The following is a 15,459-nucleotide window of genomic DNA, read 5'->3' as shown; positions in this document are numbered from 1 at the left end:
TGACTCCAAGATCCCTCTCTGCCTCTGTGCTACTGAGAGGGTCAGCCCCTAACCTATAACCATAATGCTGGTTCCCTCTCCCCAGGTGCAGCACCCTGCGCTTGTCCTTGTTGAACCGCATCCTGTTCAGATCCGCCCACTTCTCTAACCTATCCAGGTCTGCCTGGATGCGGTCTCTGCCTGCTGGTATAGTCACTTGACCCCACAGCTTGGTGTCATCAGCGAACTTGAACAGGGTGCTCTCCACACCCTCATCCAGGTCGCTAATGAAGATGTTGAACAGCACTGGCCCAAGGACTGAGACCTGAGGGACTCCGCTGCCCACACCCTCCCAGGTCGACATCGACCCGTCCACCACCACCCTCTGGGTGCATCCCTGGAGCCAGTTTGCCACCCATGTGACTGTGCATTTATCAGTGCCGCAGTTCCTCAGCTTGCCCACCAGAATTGGGTGGGCGCTGTGTCAAAGGCCTTCCTATTAGTGAGTTGTCAGGTTCCATCAAGGGGGTGGAGTGGAAGCAGGAGCCTAATTTAGCAAAAATATAAAAATAGACTTGAATGAGAATACAGAAGGGGAAAAGACAGCCCAGTGGAGCTGAGGTCTCCTGGAGAGGCAGTCCATGGAGAGTGCAAGTACAGGAGACATGGCCTGCCTTGAAGAGCTCTCTGTATCTTGTTATGGACATCTCTTGGGATGGCGCCTGATGCATGTGCCCAGAGGGGAATAAAGGACAGTACACTACTACGGCTCCATTTCAATTATCATCTGTTGACAGGATTTTGGTGTTTCCTTGGATAGGCAGGAAGCAATAGATTGAGTCATACTCCAGTCCAACTCTTCCCAGCCTTCAGAGCAAGGTTTTCTCCGAGCGGGTGAAGCCTCAGCCATGGCCTTTGTGGTTGCTTTGCTCATTTCCTTTTGTTTCCTCACCTGGGGGCTGTTACAGGAAGTGACTTAAATTGCCTTTTCCTATGTCCTGTCCTTTCAATTTTGTTTAAACTCATTCTTGGTTGGGAAGGATGCTGAGCCCCAGCGCCACTCTTCACCCACTCAAGAACATGCAACCCCAGTTCACTTCATCCTGCCCAGGCAACAGATCCTGCACAGGAGACCTGTGCTTGAAGGAACTCCGGTGCCCCAGGAAGGGACAGAACCTTCTTCCCACTGCATCTTTCTCTCTCTGTATTGTTGTCTCTTCTTTCTGGCTTTTCCCTGCCTCATGGCAGAGATCAGGCCTGGATGCGCCTTGCCTGCTGAATGTCACACATGCAAGTACTTTGCAGCACATTATGCTCATGTTCTTTGCTAATTAGATTTTGTTCCTTGTTGCTGTTTCGCTGCTAATGAAATGTGAAGACTTGGAAACAGATTTTTGAGGTTGTGAATGTGCCAGATATTTAAATCACAGAGATTCAAGATCAGGCCTATTCAAAGAGGACTGGGGGTCTGCAGAGGTAGAAGTAAAGGTCACACAGAGGAGATCCCACTATGCCTTCCACACCATCATATCATCTAATCTTGTTTTCAGGCCATCTCCCCCAGGGCCTATCCAGTACAGTAAAGGGGCCAAGTTACAGAGTGGCATGTTGTGGTTGAGGGACAAGTTAAGACTCAATAGCTACCATTAGGTATTCCCACCTATTTCTGCTGTAGTCAAGGCTGTGCCAAATCAGGGCATGCTTCCACCCAACCCTTAAGCCTCCTTGCCAAACCTGCTGGCAAGTCATGTCTGTACTGGGACATTGCCACTCCCTTGGCAACTGTTTCTGGTGTGCTAAGCCAAGCAGACAGGCAAAGCAAAATGAGGATGGTAAGGGAGCTGCCTTGGTAGAGAGACATTTCAATAGCAGTACAAGGAACTTGCTCAAACATGAAGCAAAATGGTTTTCCTCACCCACCTCCAGGCTAAGTATCACTCTTGTGTGCCAATTCTCGTTCAGTTAGATCAAAACTCAGGATCCACCTGCTGGAGGGCTGGAGTGAAGAGAGGAGATGGGTACAAGCTCTGCTCTTTGGGAGGTGTATATTATGCTGACAGCCCCTGCAGTTTCTACTGAGGGGACAAATGTATTAAGAACATTCTTGCGTCAAGTGCTGCTTACTCTGTTTCCCCTGCTTCTGGCTGTCTCATACTTTGCTGGCAATAAAAGGTTTCCATGGACAAGTACATGCAAGATCCCTAGGTACTGATCTAGAGGAATCCCAGAGCTTGCCTGGTATGTGGGGCCTGGTTGTCATGGGGTTTAGGAAAGCCTTTTGTTCTGCCCTTGTACATTCTGCTGTGACAATGACGGGTCTGTACACCCCTGAAAAAGAATAGGGTTTGATTATCTGTCTGCTATAGGCTTTCCAGTAGTGCCACAGAGCTAAGGTCTGATGGCAGTATGTGGATAGGGGTGCGAATTTGCAAGGAAAGCTAGCCTGAGGCCTAGGGAAAATGTATGCAAAGAGAGGAGCTCATGGACTCCCCAGCTCAGTCAGTGGCTAGGTTTCCTGTTTCTAGTTGCTTTGATTGTGCCTGGCTTCTATTTGAAAATCCCCCTGCTATGCAGCTTTGAGTGAAAGTCTTTACTGCTGCTTGAAGGGGCATTTGTAGGGCATAAAATAAAGGGCAGGTTGCCATGAAGCCCAAGTGTGCGTGCTGTCTGTGTCCTTGTTGGACGAGGTTCTTGGAGTAGGTGGGCATGAAGCCAGTGTGTTTGTACCAAAGTTCCCAGCAATCCTCTTTCCTTTCGGTTGGCACCATCGGACTTGAAGTTTCAAAGCTGTCTCCAGGCAAGTGGTGTTTTCTTTCCATTGTAAACATGTGCAAATTCCTCTCTTTAGCATAAAAATGCACGGGCTCCAAATTCTTTCCTGCTCAGGGTCACATATCCCTGGGCCAGTGGCGCCCCTCTGCCTCTAGAAGTTTTGTTCTTTCCTTTTGTGGTTAGGGGACATTCTTCCTCTGCTCATCTTTTTATAGCCTTCTCCCTGGGCTGTCACTTCCTAGCTCTGAGCTCTCCTAACGCTAGCTGATTAAAACCTTCCGTTCCTTCAAGTGCTCCTGCTGTTACTCCAAATGCGCCAGAACTTGTGGTGGTGACTGAGACTGCATCTGTTCTGCAAGAGCCATTTGGCTGATGTGGGAGTGCAGGAGTCACAGCTATAGCCAGGGATCTTCCTGAGCAGAAGGGATTAGAGACAGTGCTGAATAAGGCAGCACTGGGATAAGGCTGGGGAATCAGAAAGGGTTTCTGCTGTTTGTCTTGTCATGTTGCTGCTTGTGTTTATGCCTTAGCAAGCTGGTTTAGAACCTTGCAGTCTCCTTGAAGTGTCTGCCTGGCAGGGAGAGTTCATGAATGTGCCTGTAGCAAACAAACCAGAGGAAGTGTCATCTTCATCCCTCATCACCGTCACACGAAACAGCCTTGTAAACACTAATCTCTGCTATTTCCAGGGGTTCCACCACCCATCTCAGGCACAGATGTCTCTATGTTATGAGCAGTTCCTAATATTGTGATTCCCAGTGTGAACACCTGTTTTTGTCCATCTGGCTCTAATAGCGCACCTGCCCCAGTAATTTTCAGTCTGGTGTCAGTGGGGTCTTTTTCACTGCAAGTTAGTAGTCAAAGGGGCTTAGCACAAATGCTGGCATTGGAAAAAACCCTTTCTCAACAAAAATCATGTCTTGGGGAATCTTCTGAGAATATCTAAGAGCATCTGACTTTACTTGGGTGTCAGAAGCTGCCCAGATGTTCAGTGGGAATGAGGCTGTCTTTTGTTTGCTGCAGGGTCTTACAATTTTTTGGCTTCTCTGGAATAATTAAATTAACAATCTTTGTTCTGCAGCAAGGGGCCAAAGACTGACTCACCTCCCCCTCCCCACCAGAAGCCAAACAGTAGAGACCACTTTGGGCTGCCAGACATTGTCTGTATACAAATTGCAGGGCCAGTAATGGCAGCATCTTTGTCTCATTAGGGATGTGCAGTACAGAGCAGGGTTTCTGGCTGTGGGGGCTGCCTGGTGACCGCTCAAGTGCCTGCCATTGTTTGCAAGGATTAATGGAACGGACACTATTAACATGCTTGGCCCTGACAAAGCTCCCCCCCCAGCAGGGATAGTAAATCTCAAGCAGTCCTTAAAGCAAGACCTTTCTAATAACCAATGATGTGTAAACATTGTTTAGTCCACAGCAAGGGCCCCCCCTCCCCCCATCTGCTGGAATTTACATTGCTGGGGCAATTTTTAAAGTTGTCAAGGGGAGCTGGATATCCCAGTCCCATTAATTTTTCAACCCTCATGGTCTTTATTTTCTGATCTCCTGCTCTTGTAAATGGAGCAGTCAGGAAATCCATCTTAAAGGCAGTGGCACCAGGGAGAAGGTAGAGCAGAAGGAATTTGCATATAGACTGCAAGGCAATCTGGTAGCTTTGCTCACCTCAGCCTAGAGTCACGAGAGAAAGAATAGCCCTAAGTCTGCCTGTCTTCTTCAAGTTCTAATGCCTGTAACCTACCAGGCACAGTGACTTCCTCCCTCCTCCACTTGGTTTCTCTGGGGCTTTCTTCCATAGTTGTACATGAGCAAACCCAGATCTCAAGCAGAACTTTCTGGCCATGTGGTTTTTTCCAGTTTCTGGAGCTGAAGTACAATGAACCAGAAGGGAATTTTCTGAGATTCAGCGTCTGGAGAGACTCAGAAATGAGGAAGTATATGCGACTCCAGGACACTTAGACATTTTCTGCTGTGCAGGCTTGGTGAGCAAATGAAGTGAGCTTTGAGTCACCAGAACAAGTTATCAACCACTTGGAATATTGCTTGGTCCCTACCCAGGCAGGCACTTGACAGACTGGGCTGCATACGAAGTATCCTGTGAAGCTGCAAAGGGCTCATCCTCAGCACATTGCACTTGTAGAATGAAGCTCTATTGTACCATGCTCACCCCTAGCATCTCATATGACCCCATCCCCTCTGCTTAGCCTTGACTTCCTATGGTCCCCAACCTCAGCTTACTCTTCACTACCACTTGCTCACTATTTACCTCTTTGCTTAGCTTTGGAATCTTTCAAAAAGTGACCTCTGCCTGGCTCCGAGCGCAGCTTTGGGAATTGGGCTGCTTGCCCAATGTAAAGGCAAGAGTGTTTCGCAAAGATGAGGAGCAAGGAGGCAATTTGGCAGGAGAGCAGAAGAGGTAGGGCTGCTGGGACAGAAAGCGACCTCCACATTACTCCATGTTACAAGATCTGTTGATAGTCTCTGCCAGTCTTTGGGGTGACAACTCTAGATAGTCAGGGAAGAGCAGGGTGATCTCCCTTCTGAGAGAGGCTGTTAAATTTCTGAAACATGTTTTTACTTAGGGCTGCAGAGTTAAATAAATACATGAATCCAGTTTACAGTAGTGTAAGAATGATGAAGGATTAGGTCTCAGGGAATGTACCAAGCTAGGTTAGTCCCTAGTTCTGAATGGATTCATCGTACAAACTTGGACAAGGTTTTTAACTACTTTGTAGCTTATTTTCCCATCTTTAAAATGGAAACAATACTTCCTTCCTGTCCTACCTATATTTGTCCTCTCTTCCTAGAATGCGAGCACTCTGGGGGACAGACACTTTCTCTCTGCATATGTTTTCACTGCAATGTTAACTCATGGCACAGCTCATGTGCTGTCCCCAACTCTCCTGTCTGTCCACACCCCACTCCCATCTCATTCATGAGGAGTGAGGGGTGCTTTCCATGTGGGATAGCATATCTGGCTGGAAGAATATATTAGAGCAGTAGTTCTCAACCTTTTAGACTCAAGGTACCCCCTGGAAAATACCAGTTCTTTGCTTTCACTCATGTTTTGAGGATGGAAAAATACTGGAGCAATTTGTCTGTTGCAAAGACCTTGACCACAGCTGGTTAGAATGTTTTTGACCCTGGATTCCTATTTGAAATCTCTAGGTTTATCTTGTCAATCATGTGTAGGTGCTTGCACACCTAACAGTGCTAATATAACATGGTACTCTTAAGAGGATCTCACAAAACCCAAGGGAGCTATGGTATACCTGGCTGAGAATTGCTGGGTTAAGAGAGCCTGGGTTCCACTTTCGCTCTAAGTTGTAACCTGTCCACTTTGTGGTTAGAGGCAGATTACATTACTCAAGTGCTGTCACCATAATTCCACCTCAGTGCCAGGAAGGCTAGACAGATTCTCCCATAATTCACAGGGAGAGAACAGTAGGGAACTTCAGCTTATTGTACTACAAAGGATTGTGGGATATGCCACCAGAAGTTCTAATGGCATACATGTATAAGTGTGGGGCTAGTGAGGTCCTTTCTAGTCCTGTGTTCTCAATCTGGATGCTCATGTTGAGGAGCCAGTCTCCTGTGTTAGCTCTCTAGCCAGGATTTATATCGGGGTGGCCAACTCACAGCATCCATGCCACAGATGGCATGGGCAGATTCTGTGTGGCACATTAGCCCTGGGCACTCAATAACAGGAGGTGCTGACATGGAGACAGGCATGTGCTTCCAGCTGTGTGGAAAAGCTGGACAGAGGAGGTGTCAGGTCTCCCTGGTGAGAGCCAGGTTAACCCTTCCCTGCCCCTGCAGCCGCCACTGAATTTAGCACTTTGGATCCTTGTTCACCAAGTCTCCATATAAGATTGCAGCAGTTGCAAGGACAGGGAAGAGTTAACCTGGCTTTTGCAGAAGTGTCCTGTCCCTGAGCCCTGGTCTGTTCTGGCACCCCAGGGTGGCAAACTCTGTCAGGTTTGCCTCTGGGGCTAGGGACAGACATTACACATAAACCAGTTTAAGTGATCAGAAACTGGTTTAAACCTATAACAGAACAGCTGTTCAGTGCACGTAAACCAGTTTGAAAATGGCTGAAACTAATTTGAGATAAACCTGGTTGAATGTAGTATCAGACTTAACTGATTTGTGTCAAACTAGTTTATGTGATGTCTGTCCCAGGCCCCTTGCTGCCAGACACCCCCAGCATGCTCTCTGGGCTGGGCTGAGCTGTGTTGGGCAGGGCTCCCTGCTCCACAGCAGAGATGGCCCCTCCCCTCTGCTCCCTGCCTGCAGCTCCACAGAGACTGTAGGTTGCTCCCCCTGCCCTCCCCCTTTACCACTCCCTGCCAAGCAGGAATTCCCCCCTTCCCTCTGCCTTGTGGAGAGGTATCTGTGTATTAGCTATCAGACCACATGCTGGCTATGGTCTGTCCTGAGTCAACAGGAAGAATCAACAGACGGAATAAACAGGTAGCTGGAAATGTCCCTCTGTCATTTTCTTATTGGGATTATAAACACTGTTATCAATTCCCTGCTGGTCTAATTGGAGCATCCTGCCAGGGCCTGGCCACGCCTCCCTCAGCTTAGTACTGTGGAAGGGAAGGGAGGACTGCTGTAGCCCCACCCTGCCTTCTAGTCTGAGCCACTGCAGGCATGTGCCTGCATGTCTGGGATGTTTGTGTAGTTACAAACTAATTTAGCCTAGCCAGGTTAGATTAACCTGCAAAGATTGAATCAACTCAGGCTCAGGCTTTGTCTGTCTCTAGCCCAGGAGTAGGATCAGAATGGCACTTAAGGGAAGGGCCCCCGGGTTTAACTTGTGCTCATACCTGCCAAAAAGTATGGTAATCATTGATTTATATTCTGGAAGTGGTGAACACAACAGGGGCTTGATCTCTGAGGAAACCTCTGGCTGCTGCTGTTCTGTCACTGCCATTACTTTCATTAATACTATTGCTGTGTTTGCCAAGTCTCACACTTTTATTGTAAGTCCTGAGACATTTGAAGCTCCAGCTCCTGGAGCCAAGTGATTACATGAGAAGCTTGGCTTTCATTTACAAAGAGTAACCTTCTAGAGAAAGTTGTAGAGAAAAGCTTGAAAGCACAACCTGAATATAACCAGGGGACTCAGAAACCAAGAGGCAGAGAGAAAGAATCCAGTATTTTTTTTTTTTAACCTTGAGATTTTTTGAAGTCCATCTTACTGGTTTTTGGGGGCCTGACTCATGATTTTCATACACTTGGAATTGGCAGCACTGCTCTTGGATGATTCCTGTGTTGCGTATCTAGACTGAGGGAAAACCACTTTGTTTTAAGAGTGCTTTCAAGTTCTTTTCTAAGCCTGCAGGGGAAGCTTGGGAGGGAATAGATCCAAGAGCTGGAAAATTCCAGCTAGGGCAGGTCTTCTGCCAGTCTGCCTGAAGAGAATGGGATCCCACTCTACTCCTTCCCCTCTTTGATTTCAGCAACCCAGGGACCCCTGTAAAACCAGCTCCCTGATTGCTGGGCTCCTATGAAAGTGGCTTAGTCTAGAGCTGATCTGATCATCACTGTTTGTGGCGAGACCATTGGAAGTGCTGGGATCCTTGTGCTGGGGTCTTGGCTTCGGCAAACTACTGCAGTGTTTCAGCACGGTGTTTGAAATGGCAGGCTTCATGCCAAGGCTAGGTGAAAAAGATGGAGGTCCTTGTGTGTTTGCTGGGAGCAGAGCCAGCTTTAGGCTGGGGTAAATGATAGTCATGTGGGGCCCTGCATATTGAAACAGAGTTTGACAATCCTTCTCTTAAGCTCTGGGGTAATGCAGCATGTGAACATTTTGTACGTGTAATTAATTGGGTAAAATATATTTGCATGCTGAAGTAGTGTTTAGTATTGTGTGGTATTTCTTTCTGGCAGTAATATTTCAGCAGGCTGTCAACTGTCCACTGTTAAGGGTGCCCCATGTTTTACTTTGTCCTTGACCCTGCAGTTTGTGTGGCTGGCCTTGGTTGTGAGCCAGGGACATGGATTTTAAGTCCCATTTTAATATTTCTAAATGATGTTGTGTGTGTGTCCCCCCCCCCCCCGATTTCTGGTTTTTACTGGGACTGGTAATTCCTGCCTGACAGGGGCCCTGTCTTTGCTGTGGGATCTGTACAGGGCATTGATTCACTTTGAGTGGTGTAATTTAAAGTCTTGGCTTTAACCTCTGAAGCCCTAAGTGGTTTGGGGCCTGCGTGTCTCTGAGATCTATGCCTCTCTGCACCATAACACTTGTGACAGGTCATTTTCATTAAGGGGAGTGGAGGGGGTGCTTTTTTTCACATGGCTTTAGAGCCTCAGCAAGGTCTTTTTCCTTTGAGTTTTGGAGAGAGGTGTATGTGGAAATGGCATGGTCAGAGCTGTGAATGCCTTCATTGTCTGTGTGCCTTGAGTGGTGCATAGACACTCAGATCCAGCAGTGATTGGTGTTGAATGGGAGCCCTTGAAGAGGAAGAGGAGGGTTTGTTAAATAAGAGGCTAACTCGGAACATGGCTGGAACCTCAGCCTGCATTAGCTTCCAGAGGACCTGCACTGTCTGATCGTGATGAGGCAGAAGCGCTCCTTGCTTATTTCAGCTCCTCCAAAAATGGTCCCAGCTGGTTGAGCCTCGGGTCAAGGCAGAGGTTGCTTCTTGCATTTTCCAAACAGGTTCCCTGAGCTCCAAGATCCAAATCTCTGGAGGGGCTTCTCTAAGTCAGGGCTTCTTTATGTTGAAGGGAGCACCACACATTTGGTGCCCCTCTAACAGTCGACCCTGCTTGCTCTGTTTCCCGATGAAAAGCAACCAGCCGGGGCCTGCCAAAGCAATTTCTTGGCTGTTACTAACTGGATTTAGAAGCCCAATTTGATGCCTGTTAGCTTGGGACGTGTCAGGGCCCGGCATGTAGTTAATGGCACTTTCCTTCCAGAACTCAGGCTGAAGCTGATGTGCTGTAATTAGGAACACACACGGGCCCTGAGAGTGATTTTGGCATGAAGTTAATGAACTGTAAGTCCCAGTAAGTGGTGAGGAATTTGAGCATGGTGACTTCAGAGTGAGCTGGCAGAGGGAGCGCTGGAATGTTCCAGAGAGGACAGGACAGCTCTGGGGGATCGGGGCAAGGGGAGCTATAACGATATAACAATGAAATATAGCAATAAAATTAGACGTAAAATGAAACCAAATAAAACAGTTCCCCAGGGGCTGCTCAGGCACATTGTTGTCAGCCTCATCCTTCTCTCCTGCCCCTCCTTATGCCATCACTGCCTCCTATTGTTCTCAGCTTAACTGAGACCCTGTTTCTGCAATGAGTTCCACATGGGGATCAGGGTTTTGGACACATTTTTGGGCAGGCCTCTGGCCCCATTTCTGCTTTGACTTATATCAATGTAATTTGGGAGCAGTTGAGCTGAGGTCAGAGCGTGAATCTCTCTCTCTATTGTGACTGACCTGTGCTAGTGATGCTCAGTTATATAGTATGGAGTTTTTACCTCCAGGGCATTGGTTCCAAACCAGCCCAGGCCAAGAGGTGCATGAACAGTGTCAGGCTAATCCTCTTCCAGACCCTGTCCTTTGCAGCTGAAGGAAAAAGGAGGGTGGAGATTGCCTAAAGCTGGGCATACTGCATTATTCCACTCCTCAACTGCACGGAAGGGTCACCAGGGGTAGCACAGAGCCTGTTAGCTGTTGCGCCATGTATGTCTGTTCACTCTAATCCATGTCTCCTCAGCTGTCTGTGACCCTCCCTGCCAGAACAAGGGATCCTGTAATCGGCCCCAGGTCTGTATCTGCCGCTCAGGCTTTCGGGGATCCAGATGTGAAGAAATTGCTCCTGAACAAGAATACCATCCTCCCAGCTTTGGAACCGCTCACCAGCCTCCAACAGGCTCTCTTCTGAGGAGTAGCAGCACAGAGGCAGAAGTTTTGCCAAGAAGGGCCCATCCATCCATCCCACAACAACCACATACTGGGTAAGTGACCCTGGTAGCCAACAGGAAATCAGTCTCCTTTACAAATGTAGATAGACTCAGAGGCTGGGCCGTACCCAGCTTCCACTCCAGGCCCCAAAGTGTCACTCCCCAAGATCTCTTCAGTGCTTCATGTGTGAGATGTGTGCTTTGCTTCTCCAGAGAGGAAATGTAGGATGCTAACAGAAGTGATTTTACAGCCATACCCTGATAGAAGTGCATGGCTGCAGAGCACTTTAAAAGTGCCCGATCACATGACAAATTAACCCTCATTTAATGAGGGCTGAGACGAAGGGGCTGCAAAGCAGAGCATCTTCATTAACTTTGGTTTGTCTCTGCGTGCAAGCAGGTCTGCGCTGCATCAGCCCAGCCCTGCCGCCCAGTGCTGTCTTCAGGATGGGAGAGGAAGAAGGCAGAGGAACAGAGGAGGGAGCTCTGGTCTGGGGTTTGCCCAGCCTGCACTGGAGAAGGGCAGGGCAGGTAGATTGGAGCCCCCCCACCCCTGAGGGAGCTCCAAGTTGGGGGCTCCAATCCACCTGGCCCTCCAGTGCAGGCTGGGCAGACCCCAGACTGGATCTCCCTCCCTTCTCCCACTCCCATCCTGAGCTGGGAGGGGCATGGTGTGGGGCTAGGGGAGAGAGGCTACAGACACCAATGCCCCAAACAGTGAATGTCTGTTGGGTTGGAGGTGGGGGGGGGGTGGTCGCTGTAACTCATGGTGCTTTCTGTGAAGCACCACAAGTTACAGTGGAGAGTTGCACATCTGTCAGTGCCTCTAGTTTCCATTCCAAGTCACAGTTTCCTCCTTGTGGCTGTGACAGCAGGGGAGAACTGGTGCTGGGATGTGTGCCCCATATGCCTTCTAAGAGATGATTGGATTTGTCCCCAGTGCTGTGTCCTGGTGTGAATAAATGGGACTTGGGGTGAGGTAGTGATAAGTGCTGAAGGAAGAACCTCACATAGCAGCAACATTTCCCCTTTGTCCAGGGAAGAAGCAGCATTAATGGTCTTAGCAAAGACAACTGCATAGTGTTTTAAATAAAGCGGCACACAAAACTATTTCATGATAGGACTATTTCTAGGCAAACCTCACAAGTAGGTTTGGAATTGTCCAATTATACAGGTAAGAGCAAAGCTAGTTGCTTGATTGAGAATATAGCCAGGTGTTTCTTAGGTTCATCTGATATCCTAGGAGCCAAAGAGCTGGTGCAGTTGTTACACACCTTTGTCGTATACTGTTGTATTTGGCATGATTTCTATATATAGATAAGTCTGTGGGTATCTGACACAGGACTGTTTATTTTAGGCAGATACATACCTGCTGTGAATTGGGACTGTATATAAAAGAGACTGTTCCTCTTTTAGTGAGTATAATATAGTACAGGGGCAGGCAATTATTTTGGCTGGAGGACTGCTTAATAAGTTTTGGTGAACTGTCCAGGGCTGCAAGAGTAGCCCCACCCCTTGACAGGTGCCCTGCCCCCAGTCACAATCTTGGGAATGAAAATCCCGCCCCCTAATCCCTGACCTTTGCCACCAGAAGTCCCTTCCCTTGCTCCCAGAAGAACTCCTTTTGGGAAGGGAGTTTTCCATCTTGGAACTGGAAAAAAAATTACAGATTTCCCTCACTTTATGTGGGTTCTGCATGTGTGAATTCACTCTTATGTGATGACCCTTTTTATACCAAAAATTCATTATATGCGAGGTAAATTATAATTATATGCCCTGCAACAGCCCAGAGCTGGGATGCCCTGCTGTGTCTTTCTGCCACCACCAACCGCCTGCAGCCCCAGCCTTGCCCCATGCCCATTCCAGATTCACCCCAGCATGAGCGGATCAGTGAGAACCCAGCTCACAGCCCCAGTCCTAGCCCACTCCGCACTACCTGTCCATGGCATGTCCTGCCTTCCCCTGGGCACACAGCGGGGCTGGGGTAATTCCACAGCTGGCTGCTGCTGCTGCTGGCTTCAGCCCTGCAGTACCAGTGTGTGCACAGCCTTGACCCAGCCCACCCTGTGCCTGCTCCAGTCTCACCTGCACTGAGAAGCAGCCAGGCAGAAACTGTTGCTCAGCATGGGAAAAAAAACAGCCCCTTCCCCTTGCTGCTGTTGGGCCATTCCTGCTGCAGCTGCCTGGAGCCCATGCTAGTCTGCTCTGTGTCTCTGTTGCTGTCACCGCCACTTCTGGGTTGCGCAGCAGGGCAGCAGTGGCAGCAAAGAGCAGCCTGGCTCAGGCTCCAGCAGGATGGACCTGCAGCAGCAAGGAGAAGGGGCTGCTTTTCCACCGTGCTGAACAACAGTTTCTTCCCAGCTGCTGCCGCTGCCACAGCGAGCCTGGGCAGGCGAGTCTGGAGAAGGTGTGGGGTGGGCCAGAGCAGGGCTGTGTGTACAGGTCCCCACCAGTACTATGGGGCTGGGGCCAGCAGCCTCAGCAGCCAGAAGGAGCCACCACTGCCTGGGCTGCCTAGAAAGCCAGTCTAGCCACAGAGCTGCGTCAGCCCCTCTGTGTGCCCAGGGGGCAGCAGGATGCGCCACAGCTGGACAGTGCCTGGGCCAGGCGGCACCAAGGGCCCTGCTGTGGGCTGAAGAAAGACCCTCTATGAGTCGGATATGGCCCACGGGCTGTATTTTGCCTACCTATGATATAGTATGACTGCAGTTCCTTGTCTGTTTCTCACATATTAAAAATAGCTCATTGGCTACAGCCCAGCTTCCTCAAAGCAGCTTTAAGATGGGCTAAGCCAGGGGTTGGCAACGTTTTTGGGCAGAGTGCCAAAAACACCTGTTACCTCACTTTGTAAGATGTTGGTGTTCCAGGGGTGGATGGCAGGGGAGCTGCAAGGGGCCCAGTCCTTGTTGTGGCAGTGCAGCCCTGGCTTTTTCCCCACCAACCTCCCTGAGGCACTTGTGCCAAGCAAAATGCTTTCACGTGCCACACTCTAGCACCCGTGCTGGGGGCTTCCTACCCCTGGGCTGAGCCAAGCAGAAATCTGTTCCCTACCTTGGGCTTAAAGTCACGCTTTAAGAGGAGGGTTTTCCTTCTGTGGGTATTTGGGAAGCAATACACTTCCTAGCTACTTATGTTAATTTTCCTGAAATAACTGCCTCTGTTGTATTTTTGAGGGGTGAGGGTAGCACTTCCTAGAATGTCCCAGGCCAAGATTTTGTCAAAAGTATGTGTTACCATTTCTTTGTAATAGGGGTGCACTGATAAAGATGCTTTGGCTGATGCCTGTGGCTGATTATTAACCGGCCATATCTGCCAATACCAATCCAATATCCAATATGCAGTCTGGCAGCTTGGAGAACAGTGTCCAGTTGGTTAGACTGTGGGGAAGAAGGTGCATGGGGGAGAAAAAGTGCTTGGAGAAGTGCAGGTTCAGGTCCCCACACTGAGGGAGAGTGGGGCTGGGGCAGAGGCAGGTGCTACCCAGGCAGGGCGGGGTGGGGTGCAGGGCAGAGCCATGGACAGCTGATCCAGGGGGCCAGGGGGAAGGGGCAGGGCGCACCCCTGGGGGGGATGGGCTGGACTAGGGCTGTGCTCAGGGTGGACAGGGGCGGTGCTGGAAGGAGGGGGTTACAGGGCAGCTATGGAGAATTTTCGGGTGTCCATAGCCCACCCTGTAGCCGCCCCCTCCCGTGTTTCTTCTGCCATTGCTGTCTACCTCAAGCCCAGCTGCAACCCAGGCCCGGTGCAAGGAAGAGGCTGGTGCAGCCCGCCCTTGCCCCACACAAATCCAGGGGGGTACATGCCCCCCATGTCTTCCCTGGAATGAGCACAGTGGCGGGAAGCCACCCCACTCCCCACCCTCTGTGGCCTCTGGATGAGCTGCCTGTAGCTCTGTGCCACATCCTGCCCCACCCTGACTGGGCAGCCCCTGCTCCAGCCTCACTCCCTCCCTCACTGTGGGGGCCTCAAACTGCACCCCCAAGCCCCTCCTCCCTCACAGACTTACTGGCAGAATGCTGCTCTCCAAGCTGCTGAGCTACATTCCTGCTGCGTGCATACTGCAACTGTGTGCATGCATACAGCATTTATTGATGACATTATTGGCTACACCAGCCAAAAAAGCTGACTACCAGTAATGTCAATTTTCATTTTATTGGTGCTGATCTGATATGGACTGATATATCTGTGCACCTCTACTCTGTAAGTAAGTCTGGATGTAGTGGGCAAAGGGTTTGCCAGCAGATAGTCTGGGCCAAGTTCATTGTGTTGGTGATTACCAGGGATTCTGGTTTTCCCTGAAAAAGAATTTCAAATACGCCACTAAAAAAAATATCACAAATTCTCTAATAAAAAATCCAAAATATGTGATTGAAATTAAAGGCCCCCCACAGCCATCCCCCGTTGGTGCCTCTCATTCCCCACCCACAGCCCCCTGGCCCTGCTTGTGCTTCTTGCTACCCTCCTCCCACAGCCTCCACAGCCTTGCTAGTGCCACTTATCCCCCACCCACAGCCCCTGCTGGAGGGGGCCCCCAGCTGCCAGGGCTATGGACCCTGGTCTGCAGCTCCCTGCCCCGGCTCCCCACTTCTGCCTGCTGAAGGTACAGGTGGGGTGGCTTCCTACCACTGCGTGCACTCTCAGGGGGCAGGGGAGACCTGCACCCCACAGATCTGTACGTGGGGCAGTTGCAGGCTGCAGGCTTGGGCTCCCACACTGCTTCCCTCCCCTGGGGCCTCCACAGCCCAGTAGGCACAACCCAGTGCAGCAGGGAGCAATGGGGC

General features: G+C 49.9%; 1 protein-coding gene across 1 annotated transcript in view; it reads left to right on the top strand.

The window, feature by feature from the left end:
* LOC109321231 (latent-transforming growth factor beta-binding protein 2-like) overlaps positions 1-10,751 on the top strand; it is a 27,833-nt gene extending 17,082 nt beyond the window's left edge. The window contains exon 3 of the mRNA XM_019551759.1: positions 10,492-10,751. Within this exon, the coding sequence (XP_019407304.1) occupies positions 10,492-10,736 (245 nt within the window). The 3' untranslated portion in view covers positions 10,737-10,751. The remainder of the gene's footprint in view (positions 1-10,491) is intronic.
* The last annotated feature ends 4,708 nt before the right edge of the window (positions 10,752-15,459 follow it).

This window comes from Crocodylus porosus, unplaced genomic scaffold (assembly GCF_001723895.1).
Source record: "Crocodylus porosus isolate Cpor-Errol unplaced genomic scaffold, CroPor_comp1, whole genome shotgun sequence".
NCBI classification, from domain to species: Eukaryota; Metazoa; Chordata; order Crocodylia; family Crocodylidae; genus Crocodylus; species Crocodylus porosus.
Note: the sequence above shows the minus strand (reverse complement) of the source record. Positions and strands in the feature narration are given on the sequence as shown.